The sequence below is a fragment of the Apostichopus japonicus genome, chromosome 16 (genome assembly GCF_037975245.1).
Source record: "Apostichopus japonicus isolate 1M-3 chromosome 16, ASM3797524v1, whole genome shotgun sequence".
Lineage (NCBI taxonomy): Eukaryota > Metazoa > Echinodermata > Holothuroidea > Aspidochirotida > Stichopodidae > Apostichopus > Apostichopus japonicus.
In genome coordinates this window covers 45,877,603-45,898,745 of record NC_092576.1, presented here as the reverse complement: position 1 = coordinate 45,898,745, position 21,143 = coordinate 45,877,603, and the positions used below count along the sequence as shown (strand labels likewise).

General features: G+C 37.9%; 1 protein-coding gene and 2 long non-coding RNA genes across 5 annotated transcripts; 1 reads left to right on the top strand and 2 right to left on the bottom strand.

Moving 5' to 3' along the window:
- The first annotated feature begins 11 nt into the window (after positions 1 to 11).
- Positions 12 to 1,483, top strand: LOC139983791 (uncharacterized). The gene is made up of 2 exons (XR_011798823.1): positions 12 to 75; positions 268 to 1,483. It is a non-coding gene; the product is annotated as an uncharacterized lncRNA (long non-coding RNA).
- Positions 1,484 to 6,194: 4,711 nt separating this feature from the next.
- On the bottom strand, positions 6,195 to 20,355 carry LOC139983788 (glucose-induced degradation protein 8-B homolog). Of its 3 annotated transcripts, none has more exons than XM_071997565.1 (5): positions 20,218 to 20,355; positions 14,901 to 15,006; positions 10,640 to 10,836; positions 7,981 to 8,178; positions 6,195 to 7,674 (listed from the first exon to the last, which is right to left on the bottom strand). In XM_071997565.1, exons 1-5 carry the CDS (start codon positions 20,338 to 20,340, stop codon positions 7,501 to 7,503), a joined length of 798 nt encoding a protein of 265 aa, XP_071853666.1. In that variant the 5' UTR covers positions 20,341 to 20,355; the 3' UTR covers positions 6,195 to 7,500. The 3 variants fall into 3 exon arrangements, with proteins under 3 accessions (XP_071853666.1, XP_071853668.1, XP_071853667.1); XM_071997567.1 differs by lacking the exon at positions 20,218 to 20,355 and adding an exon at positions 20,074 to 20,211; XM_071997566.1 differs by lacking the exon at positions 20,218 to 20,355 and adding an exon at positions 20,035 to 20,185.
- LOC139983789 (uncharacterized) lies at positions 16,085 to 20,013 on the bottom strand. Its single transcript, XR_011798821.1, has 2 exons — positions 18,580 to 20,013; positions 16,085 to 18,099 (listed from the first exon to the last, which is right to left on the bottom strand). It is a non-coding gene; the product is annotated as an uncharacterized lncRNA (long non-coding RNA).
- Positions 20,356 to 21,143: the final 788 nt, after the last annotated feature.

Genomic DNA, 21,143 nt, shown 5'->3' with positions numbered 1-21,143 from the left:
GTTAGCTGTAGGTCGGACATTCTAATGGTAGGTAAACCTTGCCATTCAATGTCAGTCTCCCTGTGTTAGCTGTAGGTCAGACATTCTAATGGTAGGTAAACCTAGCCATTCAATGTCAGTCTCCCTGTGTTAGCTGTAGGTCGGACATTCTATTGGTAGGTAAACCTTGCCATTCAATGTCAGTCTCCCTGTGTTAGCTGTAGGTGAGACATTCTAATGGTAGGTAAACCTTGCCATTCAATGTCAGTCATCCTGTGTTAGCTGTAGGTCACACATTCTAATGGTAGGTAAACCTTGTGTGTTATTCCAATACATCGATAACTAACTGTAGATATTAACATATGGGTTTCGCCTATATATTGGTAACGGTAGATGTTCCCCTGTGTATTATTCCAATACATAGATAACTAACTGTATATGTTAACATATGGGTTACACCTATTTATAGATATCTTGGATGACACCATCATTTGTGGTGTAAAGTGTCTTTGATAGAGTTTGTGTATTGCTGCATTAGTGTATATTGATTTCAGTGCAATAATTTGAACTTTTTATTTTTTTTTTTTTTTTTAACTTTGTTCTTTTACTGCCATGTAGTGTGATTGGTACTACCTCATGATGTTAGGCTAGCTCTACCTCTGTGATCCCAAGTAGTGAAAGATCTGATATTGAAGAATGAATTTATCTAGCTGTGGCAATGTCTACAATGTAGAGTGTGTCTATAACTTGGAGTGTCTACAATATGAAGTGTTTCTACAATATGTAGTGTTTCTATAATGTGGAGTGTGTCTACAATGTGTCAAAAATACTGAATGGTAAAGTATAGGCAAGAGTAGCTCCAGCAACAAATGAATGTCTTGACAATTTGAAGCTACCCAGTGTTACATTGTAGTAATGTACAAATGTTGCTTTTCTATTGTATAACTTCAATAGTGAATTGGTGTGAGGAAGTGATTTTAGGGTCAAGTACCAAGACTGCTATGATCAAATAGACTTTGTAGGCCCTATAATGTACAACCGCTAAGGCACTGTTATTATCCTTGTGTGTATACATAAATATATACAGGTTGAGACTAGTGGAACACTAGTAGTTGTTACTCAGTTTTAAGAGTTGAGCGATCTTCAGATATATATATATATATGGTGAATCACTTTTATTATCCCCTTTGTATGAGCTTGGTTTATAAATATATGGTGACTCACTGTTTCTAGGGCCTGCTTTCTAGAAATCTTCAATGCAACCTTTGATTACAGGGTTTCGGTGTTTCAATATTATTTCTTGCCCTTTATTTGTTCTCTTGTGTCTTTCAAAGGTGTCTTTAGCATTTCTTGAACAGGTGGAATTATTTGGTTTATGATATCACATAGAGAAAGAGAGAAATTTGTACCTATTTGTAAGCTTATCTTGGCAATAGAATTATGAGGAATGTGCAAAGCATATGTCAAATTTTATTCTTTGAAAATAAACCTTAAAATCATACAAGGTGTTAAGGTGTTCAATTCTTTGAGTCAAACAGGAAAAAACATTAGAAAAGCGGCGAGTTAAAAGCCATTGGAACAGAACAAGCAACCAATTGTTCAATAAACCAGGAAGAGTAACACCCAACCAGGAAGTGTCACACCTAATCATGTTGTAGCACCCCAACCAGGAAGAATTACACCCAATCATGTTGTAGCACCCCAACCAGGAAGAGTTACACCCAATCATGTTGGGTCATTTCATGCCAACTCAACAAGGGCCCGACACCCACCGTCTCAGATTTTTACCAAATTCGGTATGGACTTTCATAATATAAAGAGAGGAATCCATGCCAAATTTTAGCTGAAAATATTAATCGGTTCCCGAGATATCGGCTTTTTAAAAATTGGTGAAATTGACCCAGAAAATTCAAACTGGCGGCCATTTTGAATTGACTTAAATTAATACCCCCGGACTTATTCTTCAATAACTTTTCTTCTGAGTAAGCTACAGACATGAAACTTGGAATTTAAGTAATTTAAAGCATGGAGATTCTCAATATGGACATTAATTTAATGTAGGAGGGTAAAAAAAAGGGTAACCTAAAGGTATTTTGAATTTTAATGAGTGAAAAAAAAATTGCGAAAGCTTTATTTTCACACCTCATACATGTGAAAAATTTTCAATGTGGGACAGCATCTATGAATATGAAATTTGGCTCATTGATAAAGCATATAACAAAGAACTCTTATGCAAAAATTTGTGATGGTGGTCTCGCTCTAATATTTTTCTTTTAAAGGAGTATTTATCTCCAAGTACACCTACATTTCATTTAGGGTGAAAATACAATTAATTACTTACAAATATCATAAAATCATAAAATTTTGAGCACCATCATCGTGTTCACTATAGATCTCCACCCAGAATATTTTTCTTTTTCAACTGCTCCCTTATCAATGTGACAGTAGTGCTTGGTAAATAATACTGGCGACCTGTGGCCGTTTATGGTGCATCAATTACACAAAGAATGTTGTTCAGTGGAACATAACAGCTGTCTTCCCTGTGAGGCCAAAAAAATGAATTTGCTGGGTATTGCGGGTGCATGAAATTGCACTTTGCATCATGTTCTTCCGAATCAATTACATCAGGAAGGCAAATCCACAATAAATAATCGTAAAAACAAACAGTAAGGTCTGAGGCTTTTACATTTACATGTTCGGTGTCCTCCGTAATGCATCTGTTTAAACTAAGGTCAAATTTGATGGCATAATCATCATCACTTGAAACACGCTTAGCAGCAACAATATTTGATAACGATGGGGTGAAATGATGAAAACTACGTGTTCCTGGAAGAGTGTTGGTTGTTAAATACCGCTCTTTTAATTTCTTTCTTATCTCATCATTTTCCTCCTTTTTGATGAAATACACTTTGATATTCTTTATTTCTCTTGCACAAGATGCATCTTTATAGCAGTAAGAATTTGGTTTTACATGGATCTTTGCAGGCTTGCTCTAGCTGTCAGCCGTTTTATTGTTCCACCAAGGCCATCACAGGGAGATTTCCCATGGCTGGTTGCAAAAAATTCCACTAACAAGTTAAATTGAATCCTTTTCATGAAAGCATAAATTAATGATTTTTTTACAGTTTTACTATTGTCCTGCACACCCATCACTAAAACATATATATTTTTTTTTTTAATTTTATCACTTATATTTTCCATCATGTGTTTAACTGTCCCATTCATAACTTCATGACTCACAAATTCAACGACGCGATTAAGGTCATCAGAAATAAAGCAGACAGAATCATCTGTTAGGTTGTCATTTTGTTTATAGTAAATGACCACTGGGTGAAGGCTGCAAGACTGCTGATTCCAATCAGATATGATTGGACTTCATCCTGTATGACAAATTTGTAGTTTTCTGCAAAATCCAGAAGTTCAACTGCTTCATCATTTTTCAAATCCTCTTTGCATTTCTTTAAGTATCTAGATTGTGCCTTTGCAATAAAGGAATGTTTGGTAAGTCGATCAAGTTTACCTATTAGTGATTCAATGAATTCACCTACAGACAATTTTTATTGCTAAAAGCTCTGCCCCTGTCAGTCGGTAGTCCATTGTTTAAATTCTATAAATTCATCTTCTGGACCTGCATCTCCGTCTTCACAACGTTCTTCGTTTTCTTGAAGCTGACTTTGTAAATATTTACGTTTTTCGTCCACATTGGGGCTGTCTTAGCAGCGATGTATCATGCACTCTTTGTTGTCTCGATTACAACCCATCATCTCTACAAGTTTATGAGTGTTGGTATCCGATTTAATAGCATTAACCATCAATTCCACAGTTTGATGAATAATTGTGCATACACATACTGAGTGGGTTCCTGATGATCCTACCAGTACACACCATTGAGGCCGAAGGCTACAGAATTTAGAAAATCCGATTTTTACATTTGGATGATTTTGTTCAAATGCAGCAGATAACTCGATCCTTTAAGCTGCAAAGCAAGTCTTTTTTTGCACATGAACATTCCTCTTAACACTCACAAAGTCCTTTTTTACTTGCATCTGCCTGCTGTATTCATAATCTAAATACAATTTTATGACCTGGTCTTGTATCTCCTTAGCAAGTGGTCTTCCTGATATTTGTTCTGGCAGTTTCATCAATCCCACTTTCCTCGCTTGCCTCACAACGTAATGTGTGACATTGAATGTTTTGCTTACTTTAGAAACAGACCATGAACTGGGAGCAAGAGTTAATATTTGGATTTTCTTCTTTCTGCCTTTCCAGGTTTCTCATTTTATCCTTCATAAGTGCAACCAGTGTATCAAGATCTTTTGCTTTCTGCTTCAGGTCTTCCAAGCTTTCTGGTTGTTCTTCAGGTGGACTTTCCAACGTTTCAGGTGTAACTTTGATAATTGTTGATAGCTTCTCCTGTACAGATGATTGTTGTTCTTGCAGTTTTTCCTTAACTTGCCGGAATTTCCTTTTACCATATGTGACTCTGGAATGTGATGCAATGCCATGAAGTTTTACTGGGCTAACACCATGGTCATCCAATCTTGAATCAAGGTCTTCTCGAATTTTCATCCTCGCGGGCAACAGATTGTGCTTCAATATCGCTTCCGCTACTTGTTGTTTCTATTTGCTTCTGCGATCTAAAAAAAAATGTACACGATATTTTGCACAAAGCGTCTGTCCTTGTACAACATCAATTTGCAACTTTTTGAAAGCTTGTGGCATTTCCAAAGGAATATTCCTGAGTGCGCTTTTTACTACCCCTTTATGCTTTTTGAAATGGATCAAAGCACTTTTTCTGAAGAAGACTATATCTTATCAGAAATTTCTGTTCATGATGAAGACAAATACTTAAGTTGGACTCAAATACCGAACCTGGAACCCTCCATGAAAGTAACTCAATATCTTGCGGCTTTAAAGTTTTTACTGGCTTTAATCCTTTTGATCTTGTATCATCTAGTAAGTGACAACTATCTGAAAGCTTCACTCCAAATGAACATTCCTGCTTAGAAGACATATTTGATGATAATTTCCAAATGAAACTAAATATTTAACACTGGCTACTACTGTATAAAGAACTTTCCTTGACTGAATGATAAGAGAAACTTTAGTGAATAATATGACTTGAAAGAGATGGTCAGACCATGTACTCATTGCTGCCACAACATAATTTACTGGAAACAAGACCATTCAAGAGCAAACCACATCCTGTCTTGTAAGCCTCTTTGCATCATCCAAGGTGTGAACATTGTAATTTGCCTTTGCACAACAGTGATCATTTTACTGACCAGATAAACAATTTGGATAAAAGGGTGAGAAAGAGAAGGGTCAGTTGGTACCACCCATCTGAAATAAGATTGCTAACTAATTATGGGTGCAAAATAGCAATGGTGAAAGCTTTCTGAGGATAAGCTTAAATTTGTACTTTGCATCATTAACATATTTAAGTATATACACATATGTAATATTTTCGGGCATAATTGAACTGCCTTTTTCAGATGAATAATGCGTAATAAATGATGGCTTTGGAAGTGATTTTCTAAAGTATTTTCAACCTTAGAATAGTGTCAAAGTATAAAGAGAAACTTTTTTCCTAAAATTTGAAAAGAAAAAAATTGGAGCCTATCCCGAAGAAAAGTTATTGAAGAATAAGTCCGGGGTATTAATTAAGGTCAATTCAAAATGGCCGCCATTTCGGGGTCAATTTGGCCAATTTTTGAAAGCCGATATCTCTGGAACCGATTGATATTTTCAGCTAAAATTTGACATGAATTCCACTCAATTTGGTGAAAATCTGAGATGGTGGGTGTCAAAATCAAATTTTACTTGTTGATGTGGCATGGAATGACCCTGTTGTAGCACCCAACCAAGAAGAATTGCACCCAATCATGCTGCAGCACCCAACCAGGAAGAGTTACACACAATCATGTTGTAGCACCTAACCAGGAAGAGTAACACCCAACCAGGAAGAGTAACACCTAATCATGTTGTAGCACCCCAACCAGGAAGAGTAACACCCAATCATGTTGTAGCACCTAACAAGGAAGAGTAACACCCAATCATGTTGCAGCACCCAATCAGGAAGAATTACACCCAATTATGCTGTAGCACCTAATCAGGAAGAGTTGCACCCTATTATGCTGTAGCACCCAACCAGGAAGAGTTACATCCAGCCACAAAGAGTAACACCCAATAATAGCAAAAGAACAAACAAGATGTACATTTGCAGCAGTTTGTTTTCTCTGCCATGAACTTTCAGATCATTACAAGAGAAGACAAAATGTCTAAAACTTATTTTTGTATGAATATTATTTTCTGTTAAAATGATTAACATAAATTATGAAAACATAAATATAGCTCAATTGTTATGTTAACATTCTCTGGGCTGTTTTCAGGCAATAAGAAAATATCAAACTTAAAAAAACAAATCATCTTTCCAATACAAAATGCTATGAGAATGTGGTTCTGACCAAAATATGCAGACAATTTTCCAGCCATTTTGTTAAAGTCTCAGTACTTGATTGCCAAATTTAAACTTTGACCTTTCCAGCTTACTACACTTAAAACTCATTGAAAAAGACACCGTTCTTTGCAAGTTGCATGTTCTGTGTAATGAACATGCTGACATGGGCGGTCGCAGTGATTTTATGAAAATCGTTTGCGCCAAAAGGGCAACAGAGACCCTACAGAGACCATTAGACCCTACTGGTCTGAGACCATACAATAAGAAACATCAAATCTCTTTTGGAAGTTTGCTTTCAGCAGCAAACACGTATTGAGACTTTACCAAACAACTTTTATCACAATAATGGCCCATGCACTATGATTCATTAAAAAGGGTACAATACAATAAACCATGACTACACAGTTGAGTGTAGTGCCTCAGTTAGAGGCATATATCTACAACAAACAGAACTCTGAGATTACCATAACATGTATCATTAGACTTCATAGCAAACTAAAAGCTTGGGTAGGATGCTATGTTCTCATCAATGGTAGTAAGCTATATAACATGCATCATTAGACTTCATAGCATACTAATAGCGTGGGTAGGATGCTATGTTCTCATCAATGGTAGTAAGCTATATAACATGTATCATTAGACTTCATAGCAAACTAAAAGCTTGGGTAGGATGCTATGTTCTCATCAATGGTAGTAAGCTATATAACATGCATCATTAGACTTCATAGCATACTAATAGCTTGGGTAGGCTGCTATGCTCTCATCAATGGTAGTAAGCTAAATAACATGTTTCATTAGGCTTTATAGCATACTAATAGCTTTGGTAGGCTACTATGCTCTCATCAATGGTAGTAAGCTAAATAACATGTTTCATTAGGCTCTATAGCATACTAATAGCTTGGGCAGGCTGCTATGCTCTCATCAATGATGAAATCTTTACACAATAGAGCCTCTCTACCAATGCACATATGCATAGCTTGGGAAGTTCTAACTTCCTCAACTTTCTTATCTGGTAGTCGCAAATGTCTCTATCAAATCTGGCTACTCCTCGTGGCATAACATCAAGATGATTTTGTCAGTTCACCAATGGTCACATCATTCATCTGTGGAAATTTAATTTGCTTAGACTCCAACTGATCTTGTGACCACAGTAAGAGTTTAAGGAGGTGAGACAACTTTGGTGTGGGCTCTCGATTCTCAGCTTCCAAGATGGCGGCATTGAGTTCACTCGCAACCTATGAAAAGATCAATCAATTGTAATTCATCAACAGCTGTGAGAAGTAGTAATAGTAGAATCTACCTGGTGTCAACATATGACAATCTACCCAGATGGACTCTAAATAGCTACATAATATAGTGAATAATTTGTCTTTGTAACTAATGCCTCCTCGAGGTGTGCTGAACTTTCTTATCATTAGACTTGTTATGAACAAGTAAGATCTGGTAAATGTCAGTAAGGTCAAAGGTTACTGTGACTTAAAGAACATATGAAAATACTTGATGACAGCCTGTTGCATTATAAGTAAATCCCTTTATTTTACCTTTTGTCTCTGAGAGACCTCCAGGAGATCTGCAAACGGTGATGTATCTGGCTGCTCAAATGCAAGCAAAGCTAATGTACGCTCTAGCTCGGGTAACACATTATTATCTTCCTCTCCATGTTCCGCAAGATGGGACTGAGCATATGCTAGAGCGCCCTCAATATCTCTTTGCCGTATTAGTTCAATAAGGTGTTGTTGCTGTGGAGACAAAATGTAACAAGTAAATTAAGAATGAGCAAGTAATCAAGATTTAATACAGAAATAAATATCAGCAAACCTGTCCACACCAGGACTGGCATTCTCTATAAGTTAGAGATGACAAATGTGAAGACAGTGGCATGACAACAGGAAGACTGGCATGACAACAGAGAGGCTGGCATGACAACAGGGAGGCTGGCATGACAACAGGGGGGCTGGCATGACAACAGGGGGGGCTGGTATGACAACAGGGGGGCTGGCATGACAACAGGGAAATAGTGGCATGACAACTGGGAGGCTGGCATGACAACAGAGAAATAGTGGCATGACAACAGGGAGGCTGGCATGACAACAGGGAGGCTGGCATGACAACAGGGAGGCTGGCATGACAACAGGGAAATAGTGGCATGACTACGGGGAGGCTGGCATGACAACGTGGAGATAGTGGCATGACAACAGGAAGACTGGCATGACAACGTATGATGTATGATAGCAACAAAGATGATGACAAAAGAATGAGGACAAAGGAAAGGCAATACCATGGTAATAATAAGACTTATAATGAATGGTATAAAAAGATGAAGGATGGCAATCTTGAAGGTATCAACAAGGAAACAAAACCAGTACAATTTTACAAAGATGAATACAAACAGCATACATTATACAAAAGAAAACATGTCAAATAATTTGTATCATCTCAGACTTAACATTGAAGTGACGTCTAGTAGTGTTTACAAGGGTAAAAAAATCAGGAACCGGGTACCCGAGAGGAGTTATCCGTCGGGTATCCGGGTACCCGGAAAAAAATGTTTACCCTCTTGTATCGCGATTTTCAAGACACTACATATTTGATGCTACAGTATAATAAATGAATGATATTCTCCACTGACAATGTTTTCATGTTCAAATACTTAGGTGTAAGATAAGGTATTAAACCTTCCTCAGTGATTTGCTTTTGTTTCTATTATTAACTTGTTAATAACTTCATATTTAACATCACTACTAACATCGCACTGCCGCCGCTGCTTATGTTTGATCTCCACGTCTATTGGATCAGACCATATAAATATCCAACTTTAGTTCTTAAAACAGTTTTTACTACTACTATCTATTATGCAGACCCAGGGTTCACATTTGCCAAGAGATTGCGCGAATGGCACAATTTGATTGCATTTGGAAAAAACGTTTAGTAAAATGCCATTTGCGATTATTATTTTTTAGCTATCCCGTCTATAATCCATTAGTAACATCTCGTAAATTTCCTTGTCAGTCTTTCCTTCTATGAAATAATGAATAAACTAATGAATAAATAATAATTGTTAGAATTCTTTCAATTTCTTCCACATGGTAGCCTAACACCACGTCAACACCAAGTCAATCGGGAAAATCTAGCCTAACCATCTGTTTATTTGCTGAAATTGTGATGCAGTTATATCCATTTAATACTTTCATTATTGCTGTTATCTTCGACCACATGGTTGCCTAACACCACACTAAGTCAATGGGGGTAATCTAGCCTAGCCATCTGTATATTAGCTGAAATTGTGACGCAGTTATAACTTATAAGATATCTATGGAAAGCTTTCGTTATTGCTGTTATCTTTGACCACATGGTAGCCTAACAACACACTAAGTCAATGGGAAATCTGCCTAACCATCGGTTTGCAATTTTTTTTTTAAAACAATCACACTTTGCATAGGATTCGGGTAATAAATTAGGAACCGGGTAGTTTCGCGTGGGGCGGGTACCTTCGATATTGCTGTTATCTTCGACCACATTGTAGCCTAACACCACACTAAGTCAATGGGAAATCTGCCTAACCGTCGGTTTGCCAATTTTTTTTTTTTTTTTTAAATCACACTTTGAGTAGGATTCGGGTAATAAATTAGGAACCGGGTAGTATCGCGTCGGGCTGGTACCCGGATAACCTGTGCAAACACTACCAGATACCCTGTGCAAACACTACCAGGTACCCTGTGCAAACACTACCAGATACCCTGTGCAACACTAACGTCTGGTGAGAGGAATTGTCAAACAAGAGGTATTGACATTGTGTTCATCAAACAATAAATGAATGAAACAAATTAAGATTACATGACTAGAGCAATGAACCTACCTGTTTCATCACAACACTTTTCTGTCACATTTCTGTCATGCAGAATGCAAACATTAAAATACCTTACATCCTGTCAGCATACAGTGCATGAATCCTAGGCAACTGAAGTACAGAGCTAACATAATATGAGCCATGTACAGGTATAAGCATAATTTTAAAGTTTCGTGTAGCATTCTTGAAGGATAATCTGAACTTGTTCATATGACAAAAGCATGTCCAAAGACACAGGACTATGTTTCCTGTGTTAAACTGACTGATATACAGCTAACCCATTTTGAACACCGTTTACAATCAATACCAGATAAATTAATCGATGTGCTTAATAGACCTATACTAGTCATTACCTGTAGGTGAAAGTACAGATATCTGTTGGTGTCTAAGAGCTCTGGATGGATGTCGTTCACCATGGTGATGGCTTCTTCCAACCTTCCATCTTGGACTGCTTCTCTTATCTGTAGTTTGTTGTCTAATGAGCTTAGTTCAATTCCAGGGTCAGTGCCTGATTCCTCTTGAAACTTCTCAGCCGCCTCTTTAAATCCCTCTAAAGTAAACAAACAAATAATTAAACACAATGAAAGAGTGAAATGGGTACTTAACTAACAAATAATTCAACACAATAAAAGAGTGAAATCTGTAATTATCTAACAAATAATTCAACACAATGAAAGAGTAAAATGGCTAATTAACTAACAAATGGAAGGTAGAGTTGAAAGCCAAACCAACATGCATCCACTAGTTATGTAAACATAATATGTATGCTTGTTGGCATATTACATCTACACTGTATCATCAATACTTCATTGAAGATTACAACTAAATAAACAACTTCCATTTACAGGTCATGGCAGAACACATAACAAAGCCAAACACACTGTATGCTCTGCCCAGTATTCTATACAGGTCTAATGTACAGTACTGCTGGTACAGTATATGTGACTATTGCTCAGAATAAACATGCAACAAGCAAATGTTGATTCCATCACGTACTGTTCCAGTGAGTGGCTGTATGCTATGTTCTTGATTCCATCATGTACTGTACCAGTGAGTGGCTGTATGCTATGTTATTGATTCCATCACGTACTGTACCAGTGAGTGGCTGTATGCTATGTTCTTGATTCCATCATTTACTGTGCCAGTGAGTGACTGTATGCTATGTTCTTGATTCCATCATGTACTGTACCAGTGAGTGGCTGTATGCTATGTTATTGATTCCATCACGTACTGTACCAGTGAGTGGCTGTATGCTATGTTATTGATTCCATCACATACTGTACCAGTGAGTGGATGTATGCTATGTTATTGATTCCATCACCTACTGTACCAGTGAGTGGCCATATATGCTATGTTCTTGATTCCATCACGTACTGTACCAGTGAGTGGATGTATGCTATGTTCTTGATTCCATCACGTACTGTACCAATGAGTGGCTGTATGCTATGTTCTTGATTCCATCATGTACTGTACCAGTGTGTGGATGTATGCTATGTTCTTGATTCCATCACGTACTGTACCAGTGAGTGACTGTATGCTATATTCTTGGTTCCATAAAGTACTGTACCAGTGTGTGGCTGTATGCTATGTTCTTGATTCCATCACGTACTGTACCAGTGAGTGACTGTATGCTATGTTCTTGATTCCATCACGTACTGTACCAGTGAGTGACTGTATGCTATGTTCTTGATTCCATCATGTTCTGTGCCAGTGAGTGGCTGTATGCTATGTTATTGATTCCATCACGTACTGTACCAGTTAGTGACTGTATGCTATGTTCTTGATTCCGTCACATACTGTACCAGTGAGTGGATGTATGCTATGTTCTTGATTCCATCACGTACTGTACCAGTGAGTGGATGTATGCTATGTTATTGATTCCATCACGTACTGTACCAGATAGTGACTGTATGCTATGTTCTTGATTCCATCACATACTGTACCAGTGAGTGGATGTATGCTATGTTATTGATTCCATCACGTACTGTACCAGTTAGTGACTGTATGCTATGTTCTTGATTCCATCACGTACTGTACCAGTGAGTGGATGTATGCTATGTTATTGATTCCATCACGTACTGTACCAGTGAGTGACTGTATGCTATGTTCTTGATTCCATCATGTACTGTACCAGTGTGTGGATGTATGCTATGTTCTTGATTCCATCACGTACTGTACCAGTGAGTGACTGTATGCTATGTTCTTGATTCCATCTAGTACTGTACCAGTTAGTGACTGTATGCTATGTTCTTGATTCCATCACGTACTGTACCAGTGAGTGGATGTATGCTATGTAATTGATTCCATCACGTACTGTACCAGTGAGTGACTGTATGCTATGTTCTTGATTCCGTCTAGTACTGTACCAGTTAGTGACTGTATGCTATGTTCTTGATTCCATCATGTACTGTACCAGTGAATGGATGTATGCTATGTTATTGATTCCATCAGATACTGTACCAGTGAGTGGATGTATGCTATATTATTGATTCCATCACGAACTGTACCAGTGAGTGGATGTATGCTATGTTCTTGATTCCATCATGTACTGTACCAGTGAGTGGATGTATGCTATGTTCTTGATTCCATCAAGTACTGTACCAGTGAGTGACTGTATGCTATGTTCTTGATTCCATCACGTACTGTACCAGTGAGTGGCTGTATGCTATGTTCTTGATTCCATCACGTACTGTACCAGTGAGTGACTGTATGCTATGTTCTTGATTCCATCACGTACTGTACCAGTGAGTGAATGTATGCTATGTTCTTGATTCCATCACGTACTGTACCAGTGAGTGGATGTATGCTATGTTATTGATTCCATCACGTACTGTACCAGTGAGTGACTGTATGCTATGTTATTGATTCCATCACGTACTGTACCAGTGAGTGACTGTATGCTATGTTCTTGATTCCATCACGTACTGTACCAGTGAGTGACTGTATGCTATGTTCTTGATTCCATCATGTACTGTACCAGTGAGTGGCTGTATGCTATGTTATTGATTCCATCACGTACTGTACCAGTGAGTGACTGTATGCTATGTTCTTGATTCCATCATGTATTGTACCAGTGTGTGGATGTATGCTATGTTCTTGATTCCATCATGTACTGTACCAGTGAGTGACTGTATGCTATGTTCTTGATTCCATCACGTACTGTACCAGTGAGTGGATGTATGCTATGTTATTGATTCCATCACGTACTGTACCAGTGAGTGACTGTATGCTATGTTCTTGATTCCATCATGTACTGTACCAGTGTGTGGATGTATGCTATGTTATTGATTCCATCACGTACTGTACCAGTGAGTGGATGTATGCTATGTTCTTGATTCCATCACGTACTGTACTGTACCAGTGAGTGGCTGTATGCTATGTTCTTAATTCCATCACGTACTGTACCAGTGAGTGGCTGTATGCTATGTTCTTCATTCCATCCAAACTGTACCAGTGTGTGGATGCTACACATGCTATGCTGCAAGCAGCAGTTCAGGATATGTTCTCTTACCCCCTGTGATAAAGTACTGTAATGTGAGTGGGTACTAAACAACACAGCACCATTGATTCCAGCACCCATCCCTAAGTGGATATACTGCAACGGGATTCTACACACTACAGTAAGGTTCGATGTTTCTTTCAGGAAACCCAGGGACATGATTTGGATGTTGATATCAATGGGCAGTTCCAATGCAATGTACATTTACTGTAACTGGAGCCCGAGTAGACTGTGGTAGGGGCATCTCAGCTGAGTAGATTGTGGGGGCATCTCAGCTGGGTAGATTGTGGGGGCATCTCTGCCTGAGTAGATTGTGGTAGGGGCATCTCAGCTGGGTAGATTGTTGGGGGCATCTCAGCCTGAGTAGATTGTAGGGGCATCTCAGCTGGGTAGATTGTGGGGGCATCTCAGCCTGAGAAGATTGTGGGGGCATCTCAGCTGGGTAGATTGTGGTAGGGGCATCTCAGCTGGGTAGATTGTGGTAGGGGCATCTCAGCCTGAGTAGATTGTGGGGGGAACTCAGTGTTTCAAGGATGAACTTAATAAACTAAGTATATAACACTCAGAAGCAAGTATGTTGTCCCAGATAAAACACTAATGCTAAAGAGCTTAAAGTTAACTGGAAGTCTTGTTTATCACTTAGCAGCCTATTAGTAAACGATGTTTATCGTGAGTTACACATGCAATAATATTATATTTGAGGATGTTGGTTGCAGCCTATTAGTAAACAATGTTTATTGTGAGTATTACATGCAATAATATTATAATATTTGAGGATGTTGGTTGCAGCCTATTAGTAAAGAATGTTTATCGTGAGTTATACATGCATTAATATTATATTTGAGGATGCTGGTTGCAGCCTATTAGTAAACTATGTTTATCGTGAGCATTACAAGCAATAATATTATATTTGAGGATGCTGGTTGCCTTTATGTTGATATCTGTCAACAATCACAGATAAAGCTACATTCAAGCTGTTTCCATGAAACTTGGACAGCCAAGCAAGTAAAATTAAATTATTTCAGGGCTCCTTTTACATATTTTAGGATATTTCTTGAATATTGGGAATATCTGGTCACCTAACACTACAGGAACACATTGATTCTATTACTGACCTGTGACTAAGTAGTTCATTATCAGTTTATTCATGTCCGATCTTGTTACTTGGATACCTTGTAAATCCTCCATCCATTTTGCCAGTGGTATATCCATCTGCTTGCTCTGGTCATGTGTGAGAGAAATAGAATGAATTTGTAAATTCACTATAATACTGTTAATATAGAAACACAAACATGGATTTAAAGTGAACTTTCACCTCAGTAGATGCTGCACTGGTTACTGTGCATTATTGGTATACATTCTTAAAGCAGCCTTTTGCATTTCGTCGCCCTTTTCCCACCCTTTTGACATGTCCATCAAGTTTTTCACATGTAGTCAGCACAAAACAGCTAACTAAGATATTAGCCAAGTATTTCCCTGCCAAGAGCAATAATTGGTGAGTACCTAAGGACTTCTACAGATAATGAGTAGATTATCTTCCGACAAATTCCTCATTTAAAATTAATTGCTCACAGTTCCCCAAATCCACTAGTTTGAATTCAATCAATCAGTAAATAGCTTACATGATTATTTATGAGCCGTTGCTTAAAACAGATTCATTCACAGCAAGCCAAAAAAGTTGTGTTGGAATCACAGCCATGCACAATGTACACGATTAAAGCATGGTGTATGTGTACATACTGGTGTACTAGGTTGCAAAAACTTATTTACCTCATTATTCAATGATATTTATAACTTCATAGAATATTCATATTATGGGCAGGGTTTATTGCGATCCTTATTGAAAATAGCTTCAAGAAAAACAATGTTCAAAGTTGTAAATTTTTCAATTTTTATTCCACCATTTGAAGTTGGATTTAATTAGATACAGTAAGCTAGTTATGTAAGTTGTTATGGCATCGTGGAGTCAATGAGGTTGAGAAAATCAAAGAAAAGGATGCAAAAAGCTCCTTTAAGGCACACACTTCTGTACGTTAATTTAGTACACGTCCTATCAGCCAAGTGTGCAGTATGCTCCCTATTAACATTTGACAAATAATTATGTTCACGTAGAACAGTTGCTGATTAGGCTTACAGTAGTTATGCTGTCATTGCCAAGGAGCTTTAAGGATACATCGATCAGAATTTTAAATACTGGGAATATGTTTGAAGGAAATATGTCAGCTTTGACTATACTGTATGGTAACTTACTGCTAATAGTCAGGGTTAACCTGTCCCAGCTCATTGGTTATTTGCCTATACTGTACATGGTAACTTTCTGTTTATAGTCAGGGTTAACCTGTCCCAGCTCATTGGTTGTTTGCCTATACTGTATGGTAACTTTCTGTTTATAGTCAGGGTTAACCTGTCCCAGCTCATTGGTTATTTGCCTATACTGTACATGGTAACTTTCTGTTTATAGTCAGGGTTAACCTGTCCCAGCTCATTGGTTGTTTGCCTATACTGTACATGGTTACTTTCTGTTTATAGTCAGGGTTAACCTGTCCCAGCTCATTGCTTATTTGCCTATACTGTATGGTAACTTTCTGTTTATAGTCAGGGTTAACCTGTCCCAGCTCATTGGTTATTCGCCTATACTGTATGGTAACTTTCTGTTTATAGTCAGGGTTAACCTGTCCCAGCTCATTGGTTATTTGCCTTTACTCTACATCGTAACTTACTGAGCTTATAGTCAGGGTTAACCTGTCCTAGCTCATTGGTTATTTGCCTATACTGTATGGTAACTTTCTGTTTATAGTCAGGGTTAACCTGTCCCAGCTCATTGGCTACACTTAACAAGAAGCAGCTCTCATCGGCTTACAAATTACAAAATGATTCCCATACAGTAATGGTAAAGGGCACAGATTGATGTTTATTAATGGAGTTGACAAAGGAACAGTTACAGCAGACATGTACAGTATGCATTAATTCATCATTATTGTCATTCTTATGTAACACACATGTTGTTCTAAACTGGATGAGATCGGCAAAGAAGTCTAGCTTCAACACTTACTGAGCTTATGCTAAAGCTGAATATTATGTATTTGATTATAAAGACCCGCAACGCATTGTGGAGATCAAAATGACAGAAATCAGCTTTTTCAGTTTTGACGAGTTCCCTACAATAACATATAGTATGTTGCTAACAAGTTTCAGACACAGCCATGTTTGTATACTAATACGTCTATGCACTGTACATACAGTATGTAATCAATAACCTCAGTATGAAATGCACACAATAGATCATGTTATTGTAAGAGTTGGTCAAACCAAGAATTATAAACGCAACAAAAGACTAATCTAAAATTCATTAGAGATCAGCAAGTGATCCCAATTGTAGGCTTATGCCATACATCATACATGTCAAGTGATATATTTGAAAGTACTTGATTTTCTACAGTGTCAAGTAACGTTTGACTAGAGGTGTACAGTGCTATACCAAGGAGCTGGATCTATTAACAACACAAACCTGTGTCTGCTAACTCATATGCATTCCATCTTCACTACCTAAACAATCTTTTACCGCACGTATTAAATAATCACATAATCATGTTAATGTACTGTTTTGCCAAACATTTGGTCCATACTGGACTAACTGGAGAATGAGAAACTTTAACCATAACATTATCCCTTGTTTACAAAAACAACGGCCAGCTCCAACAAACTGATCAGATGCAAACACAGCAGATGTTTGACCTTAGGGTGATTGATATTCAGAAGTCCCATAAATGCTACCTGTAGACCTGGTAAATACTGCAGTATTGCTTGTACATATAAGCAATTCTGTTAAATGTTTTATCCACTTTCAAAATCCTTTCCTCCCTTTTAACCAGTAGTACAAGACTTGTCCCAAACCGCGTGCGGCCATCTGACTTACTTAACTTCAGTTGCTTGCAAGTGACATTTTGTTTGTGTCTCTACAAAATGCAGACAGTAATGAAACGTGATACCTTGTTATCTTTAGCTGGACCTGAGATGTCCATCTCTGTATTGTTTGTATACTATGCTGTGGGTATATTGACCGCAGCTGTATGTACAAACTGTACACTAGTGTCTAATTACTGATGGTAGCAAGCTGTGTGTGTATTTTCTGGGACTGATGGTGGTGTACGTCTAAAAATCTGGAAGTCCACAAAGCTACAGGCCCTGACAATATTCCAGCAAGGATTTTGAAGGAATGTTCTACTGTTATTGCTCCGATACTTCAAAAGCTCTTCCAGAAATCTCTGTCCACTGGTACAATTCCATGTGACTGGCGGAAGGCCAATGTCTCTCCTGTATTTAAAAAAGGTGACAGATCTGCTCCATCAAACTACCGCCCGGTCTCCCTTACAAGTATTATCTGTAAACAGCTTGAACATATCATTGTTAGTAATATGATGACTCATTTTGATAAATACTCCATACTTAGTGATAAACAACATGGGTTTCGTCGCGGGAGATCATGTGAAACGCAGTTAGCCGGACTTGTTGATGACTTAACTCAAATACTGGAAAATCGGGGTCATGTAGATCTCTGTATTATGGATTTTAGCAAAGCATTTGATGTAGTTCCTCACAGACACCTCCTGATGAAACTTGAACATCTTGGCATCAGACACAATATTAACAGGTGGATTGAGGATTTTCTATCCAACAGAACTCAAAATGTCATTATTGACGGGGAGTCATCAACAAGTTTCCCTGTATTTTCCGGAGTCCCACAGGGAACAGTTTTGGGTCCCCTGCTGTTCCTAGTCTACATAAACAACCTACCTGACTGTGTCGCTTCTGATGTAAGAATGTTTGCAGATGACTTAATTCTGTACCGGCAAATAAATTCCCTTAGTGATTGTGACAATCTTCAAAAAGACATAAATTCACTCTGTAACTGGGAGACAGCATGGCAGATGAGATTCAACAAATCAAAATGCTTCATTATGCGGATGACTCACAAGAAGAATATCCCAAATCATGCGTACTCAATGGGCGACTCCATCCTCCAAGAGGTTAAACACCATCCCTACCTTGGAGTCGAACTTTCAAGTGATCTTACCTGGTCAAAACACATCAACCAGTCGGTAAACAGAGCCAATAAAATCCTTGGTCTTATCAAACGTAATTTTTGGAATTGTGCATCATCGGCAAGAGAAACAGCTTATAAAGCTCTTGTTAGACCCAAACTGAAATGCCAGTGTAATCTGGGACCCTCATCAGAAAATCCACACAGAATCCTTGGAAAAAGTTCAACGGCGAGCTGCCAGGTTCGTCAAAAATGAGTATAGTCCCTTTAGTAGTGTCTCAGACATGTTAAAAGATCTCAACTGGGATACTCTTGAAAACAGAAGATTCAAAGCACGACTTGTCACCATATATAAAGAGACTCATGGCCTGATCCCAAGCAACATAAATAACCTTCTTGAAGACAAAGAAAAACCAACTACACGTCAATCTCACAGTCTGAATTATAAAATTCCTCAAGCTCAAAAGAACTGTTATAAATATTCACTTTATCCTCGCACCATTCCTCAGTGGAACGCACTCCCACCTGATCTAAAATCAGCACCAAACACCGCCTCCTTCAAGTTAATGCTGGGAAGTCAGCAGCACCATTAGCCAGCTTGGAGGACTGCACGTCAACAGCCACATCAGGGGCAATTTGTGCAGTATTTCACCAAGACCAAGACCAAGACACTTCTGTTACACCTCATTCGAAACTGGGTCAGATTACTGGCGTTGGACGTTTCTATTTGCGCGAGTCTTCACACCATTTCACAATGCAATTGGAAAGTTTAATTATGACATCACAGACTATGTCTTCACTTAACGTAGCACATATCATCCAGAGTCAAAAATATATACAGTTAGCTTATGAACGAGTGTGTCAAATTCTGGGTATGGTCAAATTCTGCTCAATTGTACTAGCATACTGCAAGGAACAATAAGATATTGTGAGATCATTACAATTCTGAAGAACTATAATATGAAAAACGCATGCAATTGAGTGATTTGGATTTATGCTTGAGATATATCGTTGATCAAATCCGTAAGTGCGTCAATTAGAGCCCACCATGCCACTACATACTATTATTATTAATAACAACTTAGGCCTGACGTTAGGCAAATACTAGACGTTAGGCTAAGGACGGAGTAATTTATAATGTAGGCCTACGCCTAGGCCTAAAGCATTGAAAACTACGATAAAAACTCCTACTTACTATAATAATTTACGGGCATAAACTTGTCGCCACTCTAACACATTGGCATTACCATTTCCTAATTCACCATACGCCTACACTTCCGTTGGTATTATTTCGTCTCGTCTGTGCAGTATGTTAGTAATTATGATGCAGTTGTGTTTAGAACCAATTACACATCACAGCTTAGGCCTATCTTATTATAGTAAGATCATACCGTTGACAGCAACAGTAACACAGTACTGCTCTGGCACAGAACAAAATCGAAGCTAGCAGACACAACAGACGCAGTTACCTTTGTGTATGCAAATGCTAAGGTGGCATACTCAATAAAGAGCATAGTGTTCAGGAAAAGCGTCAGATTGCAAAAGGGTTTTTTGAGGTGGAAATCATTCCTACAAAGTGTTGCTTTCGATACAAAGCCGACATAAGTGGTTCAAATATCAAACTGAATCGTTGAAAGTTAAAGGTAAAGCGTTACCATCACAGTCTTTCCATTCCGAGTTATTTCGGAATGTTAAATCAAGAAAAAATGTAAACAAAACAAACAAGTATTGTTTGTTTGTTTGTTGTTTTTTTTTCCACAGATAATAAATATATAAATGTGGAGAGAAATTCTTTTAAAAGCCAATACAGGCTAAACAAATTAAAGGAGCCTCAAAGAAAAAAAAAGAGTATACATAAATGAGAATGTAATTAATGTCTTAATAAGGAATAATTTATAACATACAATATAAACGGTATATCAATAATGAGAAATTCTTTGTTAGCATTTTTCTAAATGGTACTTTAGATGGTTAGATTTTGTAGTATCAGTCAGAGAATTCCTTGTCCCTATAGCACGATTCTTTAAACTTAACGTACCAAATGTTGTATTACATAAGTTGGGATGTGCTTGACAGGCACATCTAGTGCGGTGACTATGTGTGGCGCTGCTTATAGTAAAGAATTCATGAAAGGCTGCAGGAAGTAAGCCATTCCAAGCATTGTAAAAGAATGTGTCTACAATAATATCCCTAAATTTTAATTTTAAGTTGAGCAATTTGACAAGTGAGCTTGTGTGTTCACGATATTCAGAATGAGTTATATGACGAATGACTTTTTTTTTTTGAAGGATTTCAAGAGGGTGAAGATAAACGTTAT